At 47.7% G+C, this 21,629-nt stretch overlaps 1 protein-coding gene across 1 annotated transcript in view; it reads left to right on the top strand.

Annotated features, from left to right (window-relative positions):
* Nucleotides 1–21,629, top strand: part of LOC126532120 (uncharacterized) — a 70,418-nt gene that overhangs the window by 6,492 nt on the left and 42,297 nt on the right. The window contains exon 3 of the mRNA XM_072288369.1: nt 5,525–5,681. Coding sequence (XP_072144470.1) covers nt 5,525–5,681 — 157 coding nt within the window. The remainder of the gene's footprint in view (nt 1–5,524; nt 5,682–21,629) is intronic.

The following is a 21,629-nucleotide window of genomic DNA, read 5'->3' as shown; positions in this document are numbered from 1 at the left end:
AGATGACATCGAAATGTGGCCGCCATGGCTGGGAGTCGAGCTCGCAGCCTTGCGCTGGGCAGAAGAACGCCACAACCAATCATCCACCGCGGCGGGCTAAACACCGAAATAAAAGGGCGGAATCCTGCTGGGGAATCCTTTTCACAACGTTATGAAACGAAAGGCTGACGTATTCCTGTAGTCAGAAAGGGAAAAAGGGAAAAAAGAAAAAAAAAAAGAAATAGAAAAGAAAAGGAAGCACTCCTGGACGAACAACAATGGAGCGTGGGATAAAATAGCACAGTATAACTGTACTGAGACGTCCCCGTTACGATATGAAAACGGCCGAGGTGACGCCCGTAGCACGATGAAACAATAGCGTCATCGTCTTTGTTGGCATAAATATAGCGCAGGCATGAGTGAAAGCGTCGGTGGGAAGGGCCAGAAACGTTGGCTGTTCCGTAACTTTCTGTCTATATATCGCCGGAAGTCAGTTCAGAGACTGTGCTTAAGGCAAAACATTAAATGAATAAAACATGAGCTGAAGCGGCAGTCTTCCCGTTATGGTCGTCACATGTTTAGTGTGGGCACCGTCGCGGTGCCTATATTCAGCACAAGGAGTCTGCGTTATGCATTTCTTTAAAACGTTCTATTTTTGGTCGATGTTGAGTTGTTCCTGTGTCCACGTGCCCGCAGAGAGAGAGCGATAGAGAGGGTGAGAGAAAAGGAAGTTGAAGTTAACCAGCGTTATAGGTTACCCTGCACTGGGGTGCGCATGTACTGCTTGCCAATTATTTCATCATTCGCAACGCAACAAGCAGCAAAGCAAGTTCTGGGAAATATTAGTTATCCTCGATTTGTTGCTTTTCCGGCATTTTCTTCGTGTTGTGTTGCAACGTATTTGACCGTTGACCTTGACAGATAAAGCGCTTCAGCCGCAACGTAGACCGACGAAAATGGCATCCAACATTTGCATGCAGTTTCCTATAGAGAGTGCGATCTTTTTCTCTTATCGACAAACAATCTGATACCTTCGTGGCAAAAGTTTTGTTGACTGAGGAAGCTTGCTTGCCAAATGTTATAAGGAAGAAACTTGGCCACAGTAACGTACCACATATTAGTCTTTCCGGTGGATAACTTGGCATTGGGTGATCCTCCACGCCCTGCGTACGATCCACGACGCGGATGATCGCTTCTTGCCATGTCATCCGTGATCTCTCTGCTATCCTCTACGCCTCCTCTGTTGATATGTAAGCTGGCTTTATGTTAGCTGTTTCCGCAAGACAGTAAAGCAGGAAGCTGGGCTCGGTAACGTCCTGGATGGTTTCATGGTTGTATAGCTGCACGTCTTGTCTCGAACAAGACGAGCAACCACGTTCGCTGCTGGAAGAGAACGGGATGCGTGGTTGCTCGTTTTGTCAGAGCTCGATGTGTAGCTACACGGCTACGAAACCACAACGCTCCTGCTAACCACAACTCCCAGCGATACTGCCTTGCGGAAGGAGCTAACGTAACCATTGCGCATCGTTGAACTAAAAACAAGGACAGGACCTTATCGCCTTGCCGAACTGCTGACAAAACTGCAAGGGTTGGGTCCCACCACCAAAGAAGACAAACGTTTCACTGATTCGAATCCAAGGCCAACGCATCTTCTTTCCGTGTAAGATCGAGAGGGAAAAAGAATATTGCCTACTAGAACGCGCCCGGAGTAGCTGCGGAAACGCCCATTCAGCGGTGGATAATCGGGGCTTATAGGGCGCGTGCTGGAAAAGAAAGTCCCCGCGAAGAGATAGCGAAGCCCATAACGAAAATAAAGAGAGGAACCAAGCGGAGCGAATCGCTTCGACTTCCGCGACGAGATTTTCCTTTACCAGGAAGACGGAAGCCCAGAGATTGAGCAGCCGCAGACGGAACGTAGATGCGTTCTGCTTTACTTCGCTACTGCGTTTCAGACCGCGACGTTTTTTTTTTGTTTTATTATTTCTCGTTTGCGGGTGGCACGAAATGCTGTCTTAACTGCAGCGAAAAGTTGGCGGGACAACATGTTGGCTGTCGCGCATGGGACAGGAAATATCGCCTCTGAAATCTCCGAGCAGTAGTAAGTAGACCACAGCCGGTTGAACGCAGCACTGCGCTGAGGGGAAGGAAGAAGAAAAAAGAAGAGATAAATAAGGACAGCAGAGACGGGAAACGTGGTCGTTCTCCGGCCCCACGTGACGTTGATCATTGGGAAAGAACGAACTTATCGAGAGATTCCCACTTGACCGTGGAAGCGTGCTCATCGACGGCTCCGCCTTTATTTGCCCTTTTACTGTTCCATTACCGAGTAATTACTAAACGAGCATCACTTCATGAGCTTGCGTTTAGCGACAATGTTTCCTTCTGCGTGCGCGTGGGCTGTTCGCAAGATTAGTTCCATTGCGATTTTCACAGGTTACATATGTACTGTCTATCGTGCTAAAATGTTTGAAATACTTCTCTCGTCTCAGAAAATGTTCTGGGCGGAAATTTTCCTAGACGGTAATTCTCGGACCGTGGCCGCATCCATCGCTGGCGCAGAAAGTTATTCGTGTGATACTGCAGTTTTTTTAAGTGCACCGGCCTCAGTGACCGTCTATAGTACTTTTGAGCGCCCTGTTATGTGTGCACAGCGCTGCAAACTCTCTGTTCCAGTTCCCTTACACGCAGCGTAGGGTAGCAAACGGTACGCTCGCTCGGTTGATTTTCCTGTATTTCCTATCCTTCTTTTTACCACTCTCTCTCTCTCTCTATCTCTCTCTCTACATGAGAAGATATTGCAATGTTCGGCGATATGAGAAGATGCACCTCATACTATAACTCCATCACGCACACGTACGCGTAGTTTGTGTGTACTTAGGATTTATTTATTGATCTATGTGTATGTGTGAAGAAAGGTGTTGGCATCGTGAGTAACACAATTAAGTTCTGTCATGGCACAAACCAGATTGGCAAATGTTCTCAGCATTCAAATGAACGCCTCCCCCCCCCCCCCCCCCGCCTTCCATTCTGTGAAGAAGGATGACCAGCGAAGCTGTGAATGTGGGCCCCTTAGTGGCGAACTGAACCTCCGCCGCGGGTCGGCCCGGTATTGCACAATTTTCGGGATTGGTCAACGTATCGGGAGTGCTTAACGCCAGGATCGCCGCGGATCGGCTCGGCGTTACACTATCTTCGGGATCGGCCCACGTATGGGTGTACTTAACGCCCGATTCACCTCTGCCGCGGGTCGGCCCGGCATTGCAGGGAGGGAACGGGACTCATGGCTTGAGTGAAAACGTATGCGGTCGGCGCATGGAAGACAACGCACAGTCTTTGTCAAAAGATCTGAAGTCCCTTCGCCAGTGAGAAAGTACCGCTCGGTTGTGTTGCAAGCCTTCTGTAGATGCGTCCAGAACTGCGAAATTCTGGGGAGAAAGCTGGCGGTGCTGTCACGATCAACTTCTGGGGCTCAAATGGACAAACGTTCTCCCGACGACATATCCAGTAGCTCCAAAAATTATGACATGGGCTGTAATTATCGATGGCAAAAATCTTGCGCAGCAAGTAAGTGAAACGTTTTATAATTAAGGGAAAGCAGCCTCTAAGTGGATCGCACCTTTGGTCGTGCGCGCTGTATATCGTAGACGGCAACTGTACATTCCAGGCTATACGTGCGTGCCTATACACAGGCAGGCTAAGCGAAAATCCGCTGTTTTCCCAAGCACTGTTTTCCTAGAAACTTGTAGTGACGATAGGACGTGTCGTACGCGCCTGTTCAAGTAAGGACTGAATGGGTGCGCTTAAATAGATTCGAAAACAGCTAATTTACCAAAAGAACATGGTAATATCGAAACATAAGGAAAATTCGGGAAGAGGGCCAATAAGAAATTTTGTTATATATATATGCCAAGACAGGTACTAAGACAGTCAATAGAAAGGAGCGGAACCTGGAACATGGACGAAGATGGAGGAAGGGACGAGTGATTCGTCCGCACGGAGGAAGGAAACTAAGGAGAGGCCCTGACGTCACTCTTTGTGAAGCAAAAGTGAAGCCGGAAGTTGGCGTTGCTCATGGCGATGCTCCGCCTTTTGTGCCACCCTCCTCTCTTGTTTACATCTTTCGCGAAACCACACCGCGCTGCGCGTAGTTTCGCACGCGGAGCGCGCGCGCTCGCGCAACATCCGGCAGAGCACTGTGCAGGTAACACAGCGCAACAAGACACGGTGACTAACGCAAACCCGCCCACACAGCGCCTTTGCCACGGCACGAAACCTACCAGAGCAACACGTGTGCGCGCTCAAAAAATCAGAACAACGCCGCCATTGTGGCCCAAAAGGCGTGGCCATGCAGCAAAAAAAATAAAAAAGCAGCAAAAGAAATGAGAAACTATACGTCATTTCCGCCACACTTTTCTCCTAGCGCGCGGAGGGGGTAGGGCCTCTCCTTAGTTTCCTTCCTCCGTGTTCGTCCGTGTTACAGGTCACGATACTTTATGTTTAGTGAACGTGCACCAACAAGCCAAGCTACAAGTGATACTAAGACAGTCGTCGCTCGCTCCGGCTTTCGTTTTCTCCCGCATCTGTATCGCTCCCCGCGGCAAGTTTACGAAAACCAGTTGAATATTTACTTGTTTCTTTCATTTCTTCGATTCTTTCCTTCTTTCTTTCTTCCGACACTTCCGTCTTCTTCCTTAGCAGTATCATTATGATTGGAACGATGTCTCTTCGAATCAGATCGAATTGCACAAAGAGCACTGATGACGATAATGAGGATGAAGACGATTTTCGCAAATAGCACCAGCTTTGAATCGGAGTGGTGACCACGTGGTACCCTTGCCTGCGCGAGCTGCTTACGTAAATTTAAAAACTTATCAAAGCGTTGAAACTTCAGCGCCCTCTGGCAGCTTTGTCGTGCACTCATTGCGTTCGAACACTCATGGTGGGTGTGAAGCAGTGTGAGGGCAACGCGCCAGAAAGAACGGGCGAACGGACGTCTGTCTGTGTGTACCTTTTATGGTATACCTGGTATACCTCTACGTGGGCTTGCTTGCTCTTGTGATGTGCAAGAGACTAGTTCCCACACTCGTCGCAATATTAGACTTGGCAGCCTGAGCTTCCGCTTATCTGATCTCGATGCTTGGTGAGCGGCGTACGCACGCATCCAACACTTTGAGGCCAGATCATTGTCCGGGGGCAAAACGGCTTTCTTTTTTTTCTTCAAGCGAATGTTAGCTATCGTGAGCTGTGATATGGGGAGGAGGGGGAGGGGAGTAGACCCCTTAGTGGAAGGCTCTGGAATAATTTTAATTAACCGGAGTTTTCTTTTTAACGTGCACCCAAATTTATGTACGCAAGTGTTCGTACCTTCAGCCCCCTTGAAATGTGTCTCCCGCGGCTGTAAACCGAACCCACGGACTCGGGCTCTGCAGCAGAACGCCGTAGTAGCTGAATACCCCTGGCGCATAGTGGCACTACTCTGGACAATGCACCGTGACGATGCAATTTTGATGCACGTTTGTCTTTTCTTCCATTCTTCTACTTTCAGGAAGCCGCCGACGGTCGGAGGCCAGCTTTGGCCAAGGTTCACACGTGATCACGCTTTCCACCTGAACATCAACCTCAAGAACTACTCACACGGCATTGACTTCCGGAAGAAGCTGTGCTCCTTCTGGAGGAAGTATCTCGTTCCCACGGGTTCCTGGTGACCGTGGCCACATTCGCAACAGACTCCCCGCGCACCCATCTTGTGTACAGTTCTTCGTCTCATGCTATGACATGTCGTGTCGTTAAACACGTTACGAATATGTAAATATATCAAAGTACAAAACGGCAAACCGAGTGTAGACCCGCGCGAGTTGCATCACGAGACTGCAGTGGCCGATATGCGCAATGCTATAGGTCGGATGATTTTTGTATGTCTTCCACGCGTGTAGCGCAAAAACGACCAGTAAAACGTATCTTTGCTGCGTGCTTTCGCAGACTGTCACCTCCTGTGACCCAAGTGTGGCAGCAGTTTCTTTATTTTTATTTTTCGCAAAGTAATTAGGAAAGGTGTTAAAAAAAATGAAAATTAGGTTATGGGATTTTACGTACCAAAACCACTCACTATCTGATTATGAGGCAAGCCGTAGTGGGGGACTCCGGATTAATTTTGACCTCCTTGGGTTGTGTAACGTGCACTTTAATCTAAGTGCACGGGTGTTTTTGCATTTCGCCCCTATCGAAATACGGCTGCGGTGGCCAGAATTTGATCCCGCCACTTCGTGCTTAGCAAGACCAGATCCACCTAAGCAACCACGGCGGGTGATTGAGAAATGTGTATAGTAAATGTTGGGCTCTTTCTGCCCAGTCTCTGTACGCTGCACCAAGCTTTTAGAGCTCTGATATATGACCTGGGACCTGAGTTGGGGCTCCATAATATGCAGTACTCCTTCATAAGGAACCCTGCGTTCACATTCTCGTGGCGATGGTTACAACACGCTCGTGGAGGTTCATTCTCTGTTGTGCTTTGGACTCACGTTACGACAAACGTGTCTCTCTCTCGTTGAGCAAACGTACGTTCAATTTCGGCGTCGTGGTGGCGAACAAACGTCATGGTTATTATTATTATTATTATTATTATTATTATTATTATTATTATTATTATTATTATTATTATTATACTCAGGAGGTACTTAGCAATCAGGTTGACATCATCTCGTAATCGCAGTGAAAACAAAATAAACAACGAGAACGGAAGACAACGCTAGCTCAAGATAGCTTGACGTTGTGTTAGTTGGGAAACAACTTGAGTCATTATTACGCTGGAAAGACTTAAATAAAGAAAGCGCAAATCCCAGAGTAACGGGACGACGTCGACTGAACGCGCCGTTCGGATATGGACCGGGGAAAAGAAAAAAGAATAATATCTTCTTAGCCTGGACAAGCAGGCCGGGAAAATTGGGACTTCCAGCATCAACATACATTGTATGAGAACGACATAGTATTTGTCGCACGGCTTTACTGGCTGGCCACAGACTGCTAGAAAGTTCTACGTTTTCTGAGATGTCAGATTATTAACACGTCGTGCATGGTGGCGTATTGGCTAAGGCGTTTCGCTACCAAGAAGGACGGCGCGGTATTGAACGCCGGCCGCGCCAGCCGCATTTCAGTCTGGGTGAAATGCAAAGACGCCGACGAAACTCAGATCAGTTTCTGAAACTTTAACGCTGACCCTACAACATGTTTTGTTATTCTGTGGCCTTTGCTGCCTTTATATTCGTCCTTGCAACGCAGGACGAATATAAATCGTGTGTGTGTGTGTGTGTGGCGAGAGCACACATTTCTACATTGTGGCCCCACTGAATCCACGAACAGCGCGTGCGCGACCGACATGCATATCGTGAAGCGGCGTCAAGGGAGAGGGTTGTAATCAGCCTTGCCTTTTTTCGGGTTCATCGTTCGGGTTCGGGTTCATCGAGAAGCAGCAACTCTTCGGCATCTGTCTGGTGAACGGCAAAGAAAGGAATCGTAACGACCCGATCGGCCAGAGCCGATTGTGACCCGCGACCACCGCAAGTACTTTCTTTTTTTAGAGACGTGATCGCATCGCGTAGGGTGTGTTGCCTTCGCTCGACAACGGGCAGTTGGCCCTTGCACGTCGAATGTGTGTTCTTTAGGTTGTCGCGTGAAGTACTACAGCCCCAGGCATGGGCTCTTGGAGTCGCTGGACATTAAAGACGGTCGGTGGCGTAGCCAGACTTCTTTTTCGAGCAGCGGGGGGAGGGGGGGGGGGAACGTGCCCGGTGTGCCACCCTCTGGCTACGCCACCGAAGGCGATCGACAAGACCTCGATAGCTAGACGGCTGCTGCGTCTGCGCCTGCGACACGGGTGGAATTGTCCAAGTATATTGAGATCGTACGGTAACTGACTCGCTATAAAATTCTGCCCTGGTTCCTAAATGTGGAAATGAGGCAGAGCAAGCGGTGCAGGTGCCGAAAGAGCGCATGTATGGCGGACGACTGAGTATGATAGCGCCATACGTGATCGCGATTCCATATGAAGACCAATCGCCAGTCTAAGTGCTCGAGGCGTGTGCGTGAGAGATTGCTTCGACTGCTTATTCTGATGAAAGGACAAGGTGGAGGAAAACTGACAGCATAAGCGTAATCTTGTCTTCGCTTTCAGTGATAGCTTTCGCGGACGTTCGGGAGATGAGCGACAGGAAATTGTGCACTCTACGGCCTTTTCTTTACGTTGAACAGGCGAGTAGAGCGAACATCGACGGCATTTAAAATATAGGAAGCGAAGTGTGAGAGGAATGCTGTAGACGGCGCGTTCTCTTTGACATGCACGTAAGTATTATCATGACGCATGTTAGATCTGTAGGCGAATACATTATGGACATCCTCAGTGAGCAGTGCAGCCTTGTCCGAACATCGCAGGCTCGATTAAACGACCTCTGAAATCCATCGTACGGAGATCATAAGATTGATCATAAAATCGGTTAGGCTGTATGAGGGACGCTGCCGCAGCGGAGTAGCGAAACGTCTCGTGCGTGCTGCATGCGGAGGGTGTGTATGCGCACTAGGTTACAGAAATGACGTCGACCGAATACGCAACTTGCATTTATGCACGCATTACAAAGCTTGCATGCTTAACTTACGTTACAGCTAGTTGGAATCTTATACGGTGTAATTCTTTGAATTGCGCTCGTTCCCTATTCGTAGTGGGCTCCTGTGTTTTGCAGAGGGTGTTTGGCCACTACGGTGCAAAAGGAATGCCCCCCCCCCCCCCCTACTGCGCCCGAAACCGCCCTGCGGCGCTACAGCCCGACGCACGCGCAAATGGTTTCGCCACGTTCCGCCGTGGCGAAAGGGCTTGAATATCCCTCTGCCTTGCTCTACGAGTTCCTCCCTGCCATTTCTGAACCCTCAGTCTCGTACGCAGCAGGAGTGCCATAGCCGAGCAAACACGAAATTTCTGCAAGAAATTGCACGATTTCATCGATTAGACCAATACTATGGCCGAGTGAGCTCTCTCAAACGTGGCTGTACTACCGTTCGGATCAACAAACGTATACTGACGAGCTTTGCCTCCCTGCACGCCTGGGCGATAGGCTTAAAGTTACCTCCGACTGTGTCATTCGTGACACGACAACGGGGTCATTTGTGCACACGACACTTGCATGATCGAGTAACGACTTAGTTCCCGTATACAACGATATCAAACTAAAGCGCTTGGGTAGTGCGGTTACAAAGATATAAGTTATAAATAGTATGAAATGTTTTCGTTACATGCGGCTTTAGCAAGCGACCCCCGATGCTGACCGACCTGTATAAGACGTTTCACACAAAAAATGAAGTGTTCGGTAAAGCATCACACTCTTCCTCCACACCTTGTGCACGCAAGGGCTGCGACGTTGCATTCAAGCGCTGGCAAACACGGCAAGAACGATGTCCAAGTTGCCTGGTGACGCTAATGAGCCGAGTGCCACCGTAGACTAAAAAATATCTAAAGACATTTCGAGCGCGACTCCTTCATGAGGACGGGCTCTTTTAAAATATTCAAGTCAAATTGCAGTAAGCGATGTTTATCTCAGTACGCTAGCGCGTCATTCCTGTGCTAAGGCGCGTGTGCGCGGTATGCTAAGGAATAACCGAGAAGACAGGTGAAAGTTCTCTAGGTGCCAGTTGATTGATTGGCTGATTAATCGATCGATCAGGTTGAGCGTCCCGAAGCAACAGTTACAACGTTATAGAGGGCTCTTGATTAATTTAGACTAGTTTAATTTCGTTAGCGCCCAGTGAAAGCTCGATCGCCACGGCCATGGCCCATGCATTCTTGCATGCAAAAGGCCACAAAAGCCCTTCCGCACATATTCAAGGCGACTGGACTGCACGAACCTTTGTGACTGCGGACATTCCTCTGTGAATGTGCTTACAATGACTGACTCTATTATCTTTCTTATCTTTTTTCATTATCTACAGGGGTTTATCCATGATTTCGACTTTTGGGGGGTGTTACCACAACGCGGGAGGTCGAGAAGGAGGGGGGTTCAAGGGGCTAGGGTTATTTTTACCACGTTGTTTTATTTAACTAAAACTGCACACTTTCTTTTGTCACAAATGTTAACGGAAAACCTGCGAATTTGTAGAAGTACACTAATTAACCTTTTAAGCAAGCATATTAAAACATATTACAAGAGAGTTCGCCCTCGTTGATGCATGTCGCGCTGATGTTGCGCAAGAGTACTACAACGAAGGTGTAGACAGGCGGGCACAGAGAGGCGGGCACGAACGAAAGCTATATAGAAGGCCAAAATGTGTGCTTCCTTTTGCGGGGTTATAAATGCAATACTTTATTTAAATACCCATGTCATTCTGTGACCACGTTTGAAAACTGCAGGAACATAAGGGGCAACGTTTAGGGTTTTGATTTGATTGCACAAAATTGATTACTTTTTCTATGTAGAACAAAGTGAAGCAAGTACTTAATCTACAAGTCTTGAAAGAATAAAGTGCAGACGTTTTCAAAACTTAGTACAGTATGATTAAAACACAATTACAACATACAACACAATTAAAATATTACAACGAAGAACAAAAAAGTATATATGCGCATTATGTGCGCCACAATCCGGTACATACAATATCCAAGGAAACTACACTAGGCCAACCGTGGCTGGCCACATTCACGAAATACTAATTAAAAGAAGAAAGAAACTGGGACTCCAGTCGAGAGGCAGCTCCAGTGCGACGGAGCGTGTGCGGCCGAGCGTAGGTAAACCCGTGATAACAGGGAAGTGCCTGTAGATGTCCATTAACCACGACTATAGTACGGCGCGCAACTCTCAGCGCCGGCAGTTGCATAGGCGAAAACGCAGGGACGTGTCTTGCGTTTACCGCGGCATCAAGGTTTCTCCGCTCCCTGCAGGTCGCAGTGCAGCACTGTCGTCTGCGTCTGCGCGCTGAACATCAAAATTGGGTTTCAAAGTTAGGGCCACGTAGCGTCCACCTCCGCAAAAAGTAAACATTTCATAAAGTGATTACCACAAGTGCGGGGGATCAGCGTAATTTCTTTTCCAGTATGAGTGCCTGTCTGTGAGAGGGGAGGGGAGGACGGTGGTTGGTCTGGAATAATTTTAGGGGGGTGTGGGAATCCTCCTGAGGGGGGGAGGGGTATAAATCCCTGATTATCTGCTCTTCCCCTTTCCCCTCCCCAAGTGTAATGTAGCCAAGCGGGCATATCCTTGGTTAACCTCTCTACCTTTCTCTCTTCGTTTCTCTATCACTCTCTCTCTCTCTCTCGATCCCTACACGAGCGTTCTTTCCATTATGCGTGCTTGGGAATACGGCTTACGTAGCCGAGAAGCGAATCCGCGATCACGTGATCAGCAGCAGGACACCATAGTTGCCGAGTCGCGACGGTTGTCAACTACTGTCGTGAAGATATATATATATATATATAACCGTAGAAACTGAGCTGCGGGTCAGTTGTTCCTTCTTCACTTCAGATTGCGGAATATTGCTACACGTGACCAGTGGCGCAGAAAGGAAATATCTTTTTAAAGAGGGGAGGGCGAGGGGGGGGAGGCACGTGCCCGGCATGCCCCCTTTATCCGGCTACACACCTGCGCGTGACCACTCTGCTAAATTCATTACCAATTTTGACGGAATGTTCGACGTGCCGCGTTCCGTCAGCAATAGGGAAGTCGTAGTTTTTCGTTCCTCGTTATACCTGCAGCCAATAATTATCTTGTGCATGTGGTGCGGGCCTGTGATTCAGGTCTTTTTCTGCAAAAAAAAAGCGACATTACTGACTGCAAGATATGTCAAAACTTACTTACTCAGTAATTACGAGGGTTCACTAGGAAATGCGGAAAAGATCTTCCTGCCGTGTTTGCTTTTTATTTTTCAGGAAAGTCTGCAGCATCGTGAAATAATATTGTCTTTGACACATTTATTGACAGTGCATAGTAATTTGTGACTGAAGGTCTTAAGTATACACATTATAAACGTAGGCGGCCGGATTTTTAAAGTATTAAATGTAAGATTTTGTCTGCCTCAGCATGTATTAGTTACACTTCCTGATGAGAGACACCAGCTATCGACCAAGGTACCGAGTACACGATGCCTAGAATAAGCTCGCTCCACTCCGGTGAGCCAGTACATTCTGGAATTGTGAAATCGAAGAATATAAACAACATAGGCGTCCCGAGACTATCACAACTTTCGATAGGTAAGTAAGCAAACTTGCGGCGAAATGCATCGATGTCCTACTCATTTTTTCATGAAGTCTTCCTTACGTAATGCGCAGTAAGAACATAGGCTACGTTCCCTGTTGATCTTCTTTCTAATTTGTTTGGTAATTCACTGTAACGAAGCTTACGGTACGATGGCCACACTCTCGGTTTAAAAACCGCTTCCGACGTACAGACCGCTGAAGCAGAGAAAACGACTGAAGTTGGCTTTTCCGCATAACGATTACTATTGCGGAGAAGCCAGCTTTGACAGATACGCACAATGAATCAATGAATGAACTCATCGACAAGCACGCATGGGCGTATAGACAGTTTATGAGGCGGATTGCGGCTACCATATGCAAGCTATTGTCTGCAGCACATAAACGAGAACTAGCTGAAATAAACATGACACCACGAAGTTAACCTTCGCGGCCAGCACGGGACGAGGAAACCACGTGGTGATATCATGTGTAGTTCATGCAGTTACAAAATGTGTTACATAAGGCAGAAGTTCCGACGGAATGTGCGCACGTCTTGTTTTAAATGAAAATAAATATTTCCACTTGTGACCGGATGTAGTGCGCCAAGTTTAAACGGAACACAATGCAACACGCGGGAATAATGAGCCATTTATAAGATAAAGTTCATATCTCTCTCTCGCTTTCTCTCGTCAAATAGTTTTCTCTCTCCGTAGGGATGCAGTCAAAAGGTAGTTTGAATGCATTTCCATGAAGCCTTTTTCCGTGCAAGCATGCGCACGCACTCTGACGTCCACATATTTAGCAGTAGAAAGGCATGAAAAGAAAATACAGGCACCTAGGTGTCCTTACGTGATTTCAATGCGAAAGCATTAGGACCTAAGTAATCACCTTGAATATCCACCTTAATCTACCTTACTCTAATGTGTACCAATCTTAGTCCGCCTTAATCCCATTTTGGGAGTGGGCCAGGTGTGACGCCGTGGCTGTTCGCCATGTGATTTCGCAATGCAAACCGCAGCGAGTCCAGCGCTGGGAACGTGACGTCATCACGTGGTCTAGCGGGTTTTGGTACATCGGATGATAACAACGAATCACGGATTTTCCGCTTCAAGGGGCATATAATGCTTTCGCAATAATAAGCGTGTAGCAGAGATCAGCGTCGCAGATCACTCTTCTGGCTTTCTACCTCTCGTTCATGCTAGTGAATCAATGCTAGCCCGCAGCCCTGAATTGATGCTACTTCAACAGCTGCAACATGTCTGCTCTAATTCGCTGCTCAGGATTTGACCAGAGATATACTGAAAAAATACGAGATGTACGGAGCATATATATGGACACTAACATGTTCAAGCCAGCAGCGGGCTCCGGTGAGAGTCACCTGATTGAACAGTGCGAAAATTAAAGTTCCCTCGCAAACGAGACGTTCATTTGAGGGATCGCCAGCCGTTTGTGCGCAGGCGCGAGTAAGATCAGGGGCGAGAGAGAAAATGTGAGGGCTTTTGCTCCTTGAACATATGACTCTGCCTAGGCACTACGGAGGAGTTTCCTAGCGCGTGTTGCATGCGTTTGTCCCCTAGACACGCCGGCATTGCGGCGTGCGGTCGAATTTGTTTACGCTCCGCCACTGGATGCCCGCGCGGTGAGGCAGCGGGCCCGGACGCGCCATTTGGTGATCGCTGGGTCTGACGGGGCAAGGTTCTGACTGGTGTTGCATAAGCCGTGGGTCGCTTTTTTCGTCGCGACGACAGATTGCATTTTTGCAAGCACTGCTGCAGGAGGGTACACGTAACCGGCAAACGGAAGCTTCAGGAGAGCACCTGAGGTTATAATAAAGCAGGCGGCGCAGGATCTCCAGGGCACCCAAGGTGTTGCGGGGGGATCAAAGGTGTAAGCAGGGCGGCACGCGCAGGCCTCGGTGAGCCCCAATCCACGGACCAGTCCGGGTTCTAGCTTTGGTGTCCCCGTTGCTGATTTGGTGTCCTGGAGGCGCCGCCAATAGTGCGAAATAATGACACGTTGTTTCAATTAGTAAAAAACACGATTGAATAAATATAATTACGTCCAGCCGCCAGCGTGTGACGCCAAGTTCAGCCCTACCGCGCCCCGCGACTTCTGCAACACCAGCCAGAACTTTGCCTCTGAAAGTACGTCGGACAGACTTTCTCGCGCCTGCGGCGCTGAGTCAGTCACCGTCACGGCGGCCTTTCAGCAGCGTCCGAGCGTAAACAAACTCGACTCCACTCCGCAATGCCAGCACGCCTAGGGACGAACGGCTGCAACACGCGCTCAGACACTTCCTCCGTGGTGCCTATAGGCCTGCATGCAGATTTTCTTTCTCGCGCCCGCTCTTACTCGCGCCTGCGCACAAACGACTGGCGATACCTCAAATAAATGTCTCGTTCCCTCGCGGCAGCCCATGAGCTTCTTAGTATTTTTTCGAGATGGCGCTATGTGTCCAACCCGTTAGACCCGCCAGCCGGCTACCGACGCAAGCCAGCAAGCCAAGCGTTCGAGAACCAGCGTAACGTTTTTCGAGAACTGCGCCAGAGTACGCCACCAGCGCCACGACATCCGCATGGCTATCAAAACAACAGATCTTGCACTCCCGGCTCCCCTTACCCTGTTTCCTCGTGCTGTCGGAAGAGGAGCGGTAAGCTGGATGGCGATAAAGCCCCTCGATAATTTGAAAGTAGCGACACTCTCCTCCTCACGGCGCTTTCCTCCTCGATTCTCCTCGCCCGCCGGCTGCGCACGGCACGCTATTCCTCCTCGGCTCCCGCGGACGGGCCGCAGGATTCTATGGAGGTGTGTTATTTTGGGCCAGTTGCGCGCCCCAGTGTGGTTGAAAATTTTGAGAAATGCTAATAAAAGCATCGATAATGCTGGAGGCAACGTTTATGAGGAGGTTGGTTTTTTCTTAAAGCCGTATGAGCGGGGTATACTGGTTTAAAGGGAGCTTTGAGGCGAGTTCTATACTCCAGACAATTTTTCTGCCTCACGATCAGACGCTTTACTTCGTGCGTCTGATCTAGTATTGCTTGTGACACATCCCTTTGTGTGTGGCTTATTAAGCGAAAGCCTTAGACGTCTGTTTCAAGGTCCCCTTGTGAGCTACAGAAAATACCACGTGACCGAAGGAAGGCGGGAAGCGAACCAAAGCATATGCAGCCGCGTATAAGAGATGATTAATGATTAGCAAAGTAATGATTGATTAGTGATTGGATTAAGATGAATTCGCGTGTATTAAGGATGATTAAGGTGGATTAAAGTCGATAAAGGTGCATTAGGGTGAATGAAGGTGGATTAAGGAGCATAAAGGTGGACTAGGTTGGATTAAGGTCGATGAGGTTAATTAGGGTGGATGAAGGTGCGTTGATGTGCATTGAGGACGATCATAGTGGATTATGGTAGATTAAAGTGCATAAAGAAGGATAAGGGTGGATTAAGAGGGATTAAAGAGGGTTATGGTGGGCTAGGGTGTATCAAAGTTAATGAGGAAGCATTACGGTTGATTAAGGAGGATTAAAGTGCATTAAGGAGGGTTAGAGTAGATTAAGGTCGATGAAGGTGGATTAGGGTACATTAAGGAGGACTTTCATGGATTACGGTGGATTGAAGTGAATGAAGAAGGATTGAGGTCGATGAATGTGCATTAGGAGGATTATGGTAGACTAATCGGTCTTAATACTCAATGAACCCCAATTCACCTTAGTCCACCCTAATCCACCTTAACGCTCCTTCATCCACCTTAATACAACCTAATCAACCTACATCGCCCCTAATGCAACTTAGCCTACCCTATGCGGTCTTAATCCTCCTTTATCAACCGTAATCCATCATAATCCGCCTTAATCCTCCTTCATCCACCTTAATCCTTATTCACGCACTTTAATCCCACTCAATCCTGCTTAATGGTCCCAATCTACCTTAATACACCCTAATTCGCCTCTATCAAACCTAATCCAGCTCCATGGTCCCTAATCCACATTAATCTACCCTAGTCCATCCAAATCGGTCTTAATCCTCCTTTATCAACTCCAATTCACCTTAATCCACATTAATCGACCTTAATCTTCCTTTATCCACTTTAATCCTCCCTAATCCATGTTCATGCACCCTAATCCACCCCAATCGGTCTTAATACCCTTTCATCAACACTTCACCTTAATCCACCATAATCCGACTGAATCCACCTCCACGCACCTTAACCTTTATTCATGCATCTTAATCCTTCGTAATACACTCTAATCCACCTTAATCTTCTTTATTACACTCTAATTAACCTTAATCCTCCCTAATCCACCTTATGTGAACCACTAATGATTCATTAATTAACTTGGGTAATCATTCTCTTATACAGGGGTGGACATGCTTTGGGTCCCCTCTGGCCTTCCTTGGGTCACGTGATACTTCCAGTTTACAACGCGACCTTGAAACATAAAGATCTAAAGGCTTTCGCCTTAAAACTTAAAAAAAAGCCCAATTTTGACTAGTTAACGCTCATCACCTGCAATACTACGGGCATACTTGCCACAAATTTTTTTAGGGCGCAAAGTAGAATCAATAATACTGCACTTCCGACTGAATAACAACAGTTAGCGACGTGCGAGGTGATGGAGCCGCCCCAGAATATTAAGCATACTGAAGACAACCGCAACAAAAACGCTGGTGAGCAGGCCGGAAGAATGAAAAAAATATTGCCGCATTACGGGATGCTTTGCTACGAGCTATAAGAAAGACTCATCAGCTCTCAAACAACGCTGTTCTTTGTCGGAACAAAGTTCTTTCGGGCAATGTCATGCAGCCACTGCTTCCTACGCAAGACGTCACGCTTTCATTGTGGTATCATAAAAACGGCATAACCATCTTTGGGCTTCTTGCTGCAGTTATATGCGCAACAGCCCCGCATAGCGCTAGCACATAGAGCAGGAAACACAGCGTACAACGTTGCTACGCCCAGCTAAAGCGCCCAGTCAACCGTGCTCAGGAGGAAAATGGCGCGAACGAAAAAGAAAAACACAAGCAAAGCTCAAGATCCGCGCGTTTCCAAGGGCAACGGCAGGGAGACCAATCGTCGCGCAGAAAAACGGGGGCAAAACTGGTTGCCGCGGGGGGAACGCGCAAGGGGCGAGGAGGAGGCGAGGAGGTCGCGCGGCGGCGGCAGAGTTCAAAGAGTGTCGCTACTTTCAAATCATCAAGGGACTTTAGATGGCGAGAGAAAACTGGCGAGGAAAACAGAAGAGGGAGTGTAGGTGAGAGAGTGCTGAGGCGCGTCAGTGGGCGCGTCGCGCTCCTCAACGTGGCGCGAACTTTCGATTTCGCCGCTGACCCGCGTTGTCACGGGCCGCACTTCGAATAGAGGTGTGCGTGTTTGAACCGGAGGAAATGGGTGACCGGCTGACCACAGCCAAGCGAGGGCGTCAGGGCACACATCAATCCATGACATCGGCGCTCACGGAAGCATTTCTGAATGTCGCCACGGAGTTTTGTATAGGTCATTCGGCTTCGACCGATTTTACCGTTACGGGATTCTCGTTCCGGACGTTCCGAAAGAGGAGCCCGCCACCTCCTTTTTATAGCTATAGTGGCCGGCACGCACGCACTCACACAAAGTGCAGCGCTGTCTGTGCTCCATGATCAAGGCCCCGCCGTCGCTCCCGGGCTTCCCGAAATAGAAAATCGGGCGCACGGACGGACGACCGCCGAAACCGGTGCGCGCTGGGAGAGGGTGAGTGCGGATGCGAGACGCCGAAAGTGTCAGTCAATATATGCCCGATGCGTTGGCGCCGGCAGGTAGGCGTTGCACGGACGACTTTGACCGAGTTGTGTGCGACCCTCCCACCCTCACTCCCCACCCCCTCCCTCCTCGCTCGACGACCCCCTTCGGAAAGAGAGGGCACACGAGAAGGTGAGGCTTTGGTTGAGAAGGACGGGAACTCCCTCTCCCACCGGCGCGCGAAGATGCGACGCGAACTCGCGTGATTCGCGCTGCCTGCACCGGTTCGGGCCGCACAAACTGAATGCCCCGACCGAACGCGTTTTGCTCGCGCAGCGTGGCTTACGTTGTTGTACGCGTGTCTTGACTATTTTGGCAATCTTTCGCTCCTTCCCTCTCTTCTGGTCCCTCGCTTTTCCGACGGATGACAAATGTGTCCCCGCGATAGCGCCGTTTCCGCGTGCTATTTTGTGAGCAGCGGCAGCTGAACATTCGCTTCCTCTTCAGCCTGGCGTAGGCGACCCGTGAATCAGCCCGCAGACTTGATCGATGTTTTGGATGTCGCGTTGTGATCTTTGGGTTCCCGATTGGATTTCTGGCAGCAACGCGTGCGTTATGGTATGACGAAACCGAGAAGGGGGAGGGTGTCGGGGGAAGCTGTTCTGTCTCAGCGGTAAACGTTTGCCGAAAGTTCGAAGGAACATTTGAATTATCTGAATGTACACGGCGCGCTGCCTGAATAGGGTTAAATATTTCACCTGGACGTCATGAGGTAAAGACTGCAAGCTTTGCAGTTGCAAAATTGGCCCACGCCCTGATATCAATTTCGGCACCGATGTCGTTTCCGGGGCAGTAGATCTGACGTCCGAGCGATCAGGAGGCTGATGTAGCGGTCTCGGTTTCGATCCCCGAATACGGACACATTTTTTCAACATTGTAGTTCACTTTCCGATGATGCTGCAGTGGGTCCAATTGCAGCATTCTGCAACACTCAGGTGGAGAACGTTCCCCACACGTGCAACCTCCTCCGTCCCCTATATTTCTGCGTTACTTATTTGAACAGAGAACCCGCCGTGGTTGCTCAGTGGCTATGGTGTTGGGCTGCTGAGCACGAGGTCGCGGGATCGAATCCCGGCCATGGCGGCCGCATTTCGATGGGGGCGAAATGCGAAAACACCCGTGTACTTAGATTTAAGTGCACGTTGTGGTCGAAATTTCCGGAGTCCTCCACTGCGGCGTGCCTCATAATCAGAAAGTGGTTTTGGTACGTAAAACCCCATAATTTAATTTTATTTGAACAGGGGAAAAAAAAAATAAGTCTGTATATCATTTTTTTTTGTCGTCTACGTTTCTATTGATGCATTCGTGTCTTAGCGATAGCATTGTGTCTTATTTTCTGTGTTTTAGCAATGACGTAGGATGCAATACCAAGACATGCTTCAAGTATTGAATTTAGAGCATCAATAAAGAAACGTGAAGTACCACTCGCTCTTGGACAACATATATTGCGACGCTTGCGCAGCCTTGAACACTCCGATTGATAGTGTGTGCCTTGTGCCTCAGTCATCTGGCATACATGTTTATCTCCGTGCCTGGCCAGAACCACACAATCACCAAACAAAGAAGCGCAGCCTCACTCTAGACAGTGAACAGACAGGTGACCATCATGGTAATCTTCACATTTAATCTATGCTCTCTTAAGCGGTCATTAAAACGTCGTCCTGTCTGTCCTGCGTACTTATTACCGCAGGACAGTGGCAACTCGTACATCACTGCTTCTTCTCAAACCACAAAAGGATTCAGATGTCTCTTAGGACATTCAATCGCAGCTTTACGGTACGGTTCTGCCAACCGACACACTCTGCTAAATTTTTCTGGAGCTGAAGCAGCAGCTCTTGTGTTCAGACGACTAGCGCGTTATTTAAGACAGTGTGCCGTCCTGTGTAGGTAGGGCACAACCACTACCTTTCGCTTGTTTTGCGTCAGTTCATTTGCTGTATCCGGAGTGCTATTTTTTACACATCTTTTCAGCAACCACCTCTGCTACAGAAACCTCCAAGGACTTCGAAAACCCTGATTTAGGGAACCTGTCCGATTGATTCTTCAGGCTTGCGTAAATACTGTCTTGGCAAATCTTCTTAAACGCATTTCCAAGTCATATGTTGGCAATGCTCCTTTTAACAAAGTTCTAATGGCGGAAGTTGTACGATAACAAGGGCTTATTACACCTAGGCTTATATATATATATATATATATATATATATATATATATATATATATATATATATATATATATATATATATATATATATATATATATATATATATATATAAACCAGTATTAGTCAGTATTAGTGGATTAAGGGCTTCCGTTCGTTCTTCCTTCCTCGTCCGCTGGCGCTAAAATTGTTTTCCAACTTAAACATGCCCAACATACAACAGCGCTACTACTCGATGTTGGAGGTAGCTTCGTTGGGTCAATCAGTTCTAACCAAAATTGCTTTCGCAGATCGTTTAGCGCAGTCCCGAATCAATAAACAAGATGTAACTTTTCATTTCTTCTCCGTCAACGCGTCAACACTATAGCTCATCATTGCTTGACGGGCCTGAAGACTGGATGCCTGAAATGAATGCCGAAGATAACGACTGTATCATCGATAGGCGAATTATTAGCACCGGAGATAAGAACTAATCATAGTTAGACCTCGATAAACTTGCATTTTGGCGTCGCCATTGGCAAATGGAAATTGACATCTCTAAAAATAAGGCAATGACGTTCACGAGAACACATAACCCGGGACCAAGCTACTACGCTATTCAAGAATCTCTTTCATTGCCCTTCCTTCAAAAGCGCAGATTAATAATGCTGTTATCAAATTTTCATGCGCTTATCATAGTAAATCTCTGTTCCAGGAATCTCGCATCATTGCAGCTCATGGTATTTCTCAACGTTTTGATCACCCATCTAAAGCACAACCCTTTCTTTTACGCACTAATATGTATCGTCACTCACCACTATACTTTTGGCAGTATACCATGCATAAAACTGCACAAAACTGTATAAATGCATAAAACTGCACAAAACTGTATAAATGCATAAAACGGCATCTTGTTGAAAGATTAAGTTGCGCATTTTTACAGCAAGTTTGATGGTGCATATCTCGACAATGATGTCATCTACAGAATTCTTTTCAAGTTGATATGCCTTGCAGTCTCACGAGCTAAAATGTGCAAATCGCAATATGTGACTAAGGTAATATTAATTATATAATTATTAAGGTAATATTAGTTATATTAATATTCTAATTAGCACATTTTTGCCAATAAGTAGGTTAGGCACTTCGATTTCTCGTGTAAATAATGTCCGCCTCATTGAGTAGACCATGCTTAAGGACTAGAATGGTGCCATCTGCCACAGGCGATTTTTTAAGTTTACTTAGTCATCGCAGAACCCCCTGGTAGATATACCTGATATATATAGAAGATACAGTTCGGTACTCAAGATAAGCAAAACAGCCATATGTTAGACCTCGTTCAAGCGTAAATCTGTAGACTGCCGTAGAGGACAACGCGTACAAAAAAAAAAAAAAAAAAAAAAACGAATTTTGTTAGATGATGAATGCGGTTTAAAAACTTCCATGCTTTCAGTATATGCTTAAGGTCTAGTGGTACCCTTCGAAAATTGGTTACTGTTGGTATTTTTCGCTTTGTATAAAAATCAGAAGACAG

This window comes from Dermacentor andersoni, chromosome 5, assembly GCF_023375885.2.
Source record: "Dermacentor andersoni chromosome 5, qqDerAnde1_hic_scaffold, whole genome shotgun sequence".
Classification (NCBI taxonomy): domain Eukaryota; kingdom Metazoa; phylum Arthropoda; class Arachnida; order Ixodida; family Ixodidae; genus Dermacentor; species Dermacentor andersoni.
Note: the sequence above shows the minus strand (reverse complement) of the source record. Positions and strands in the feature narration are given on the sequence as shown.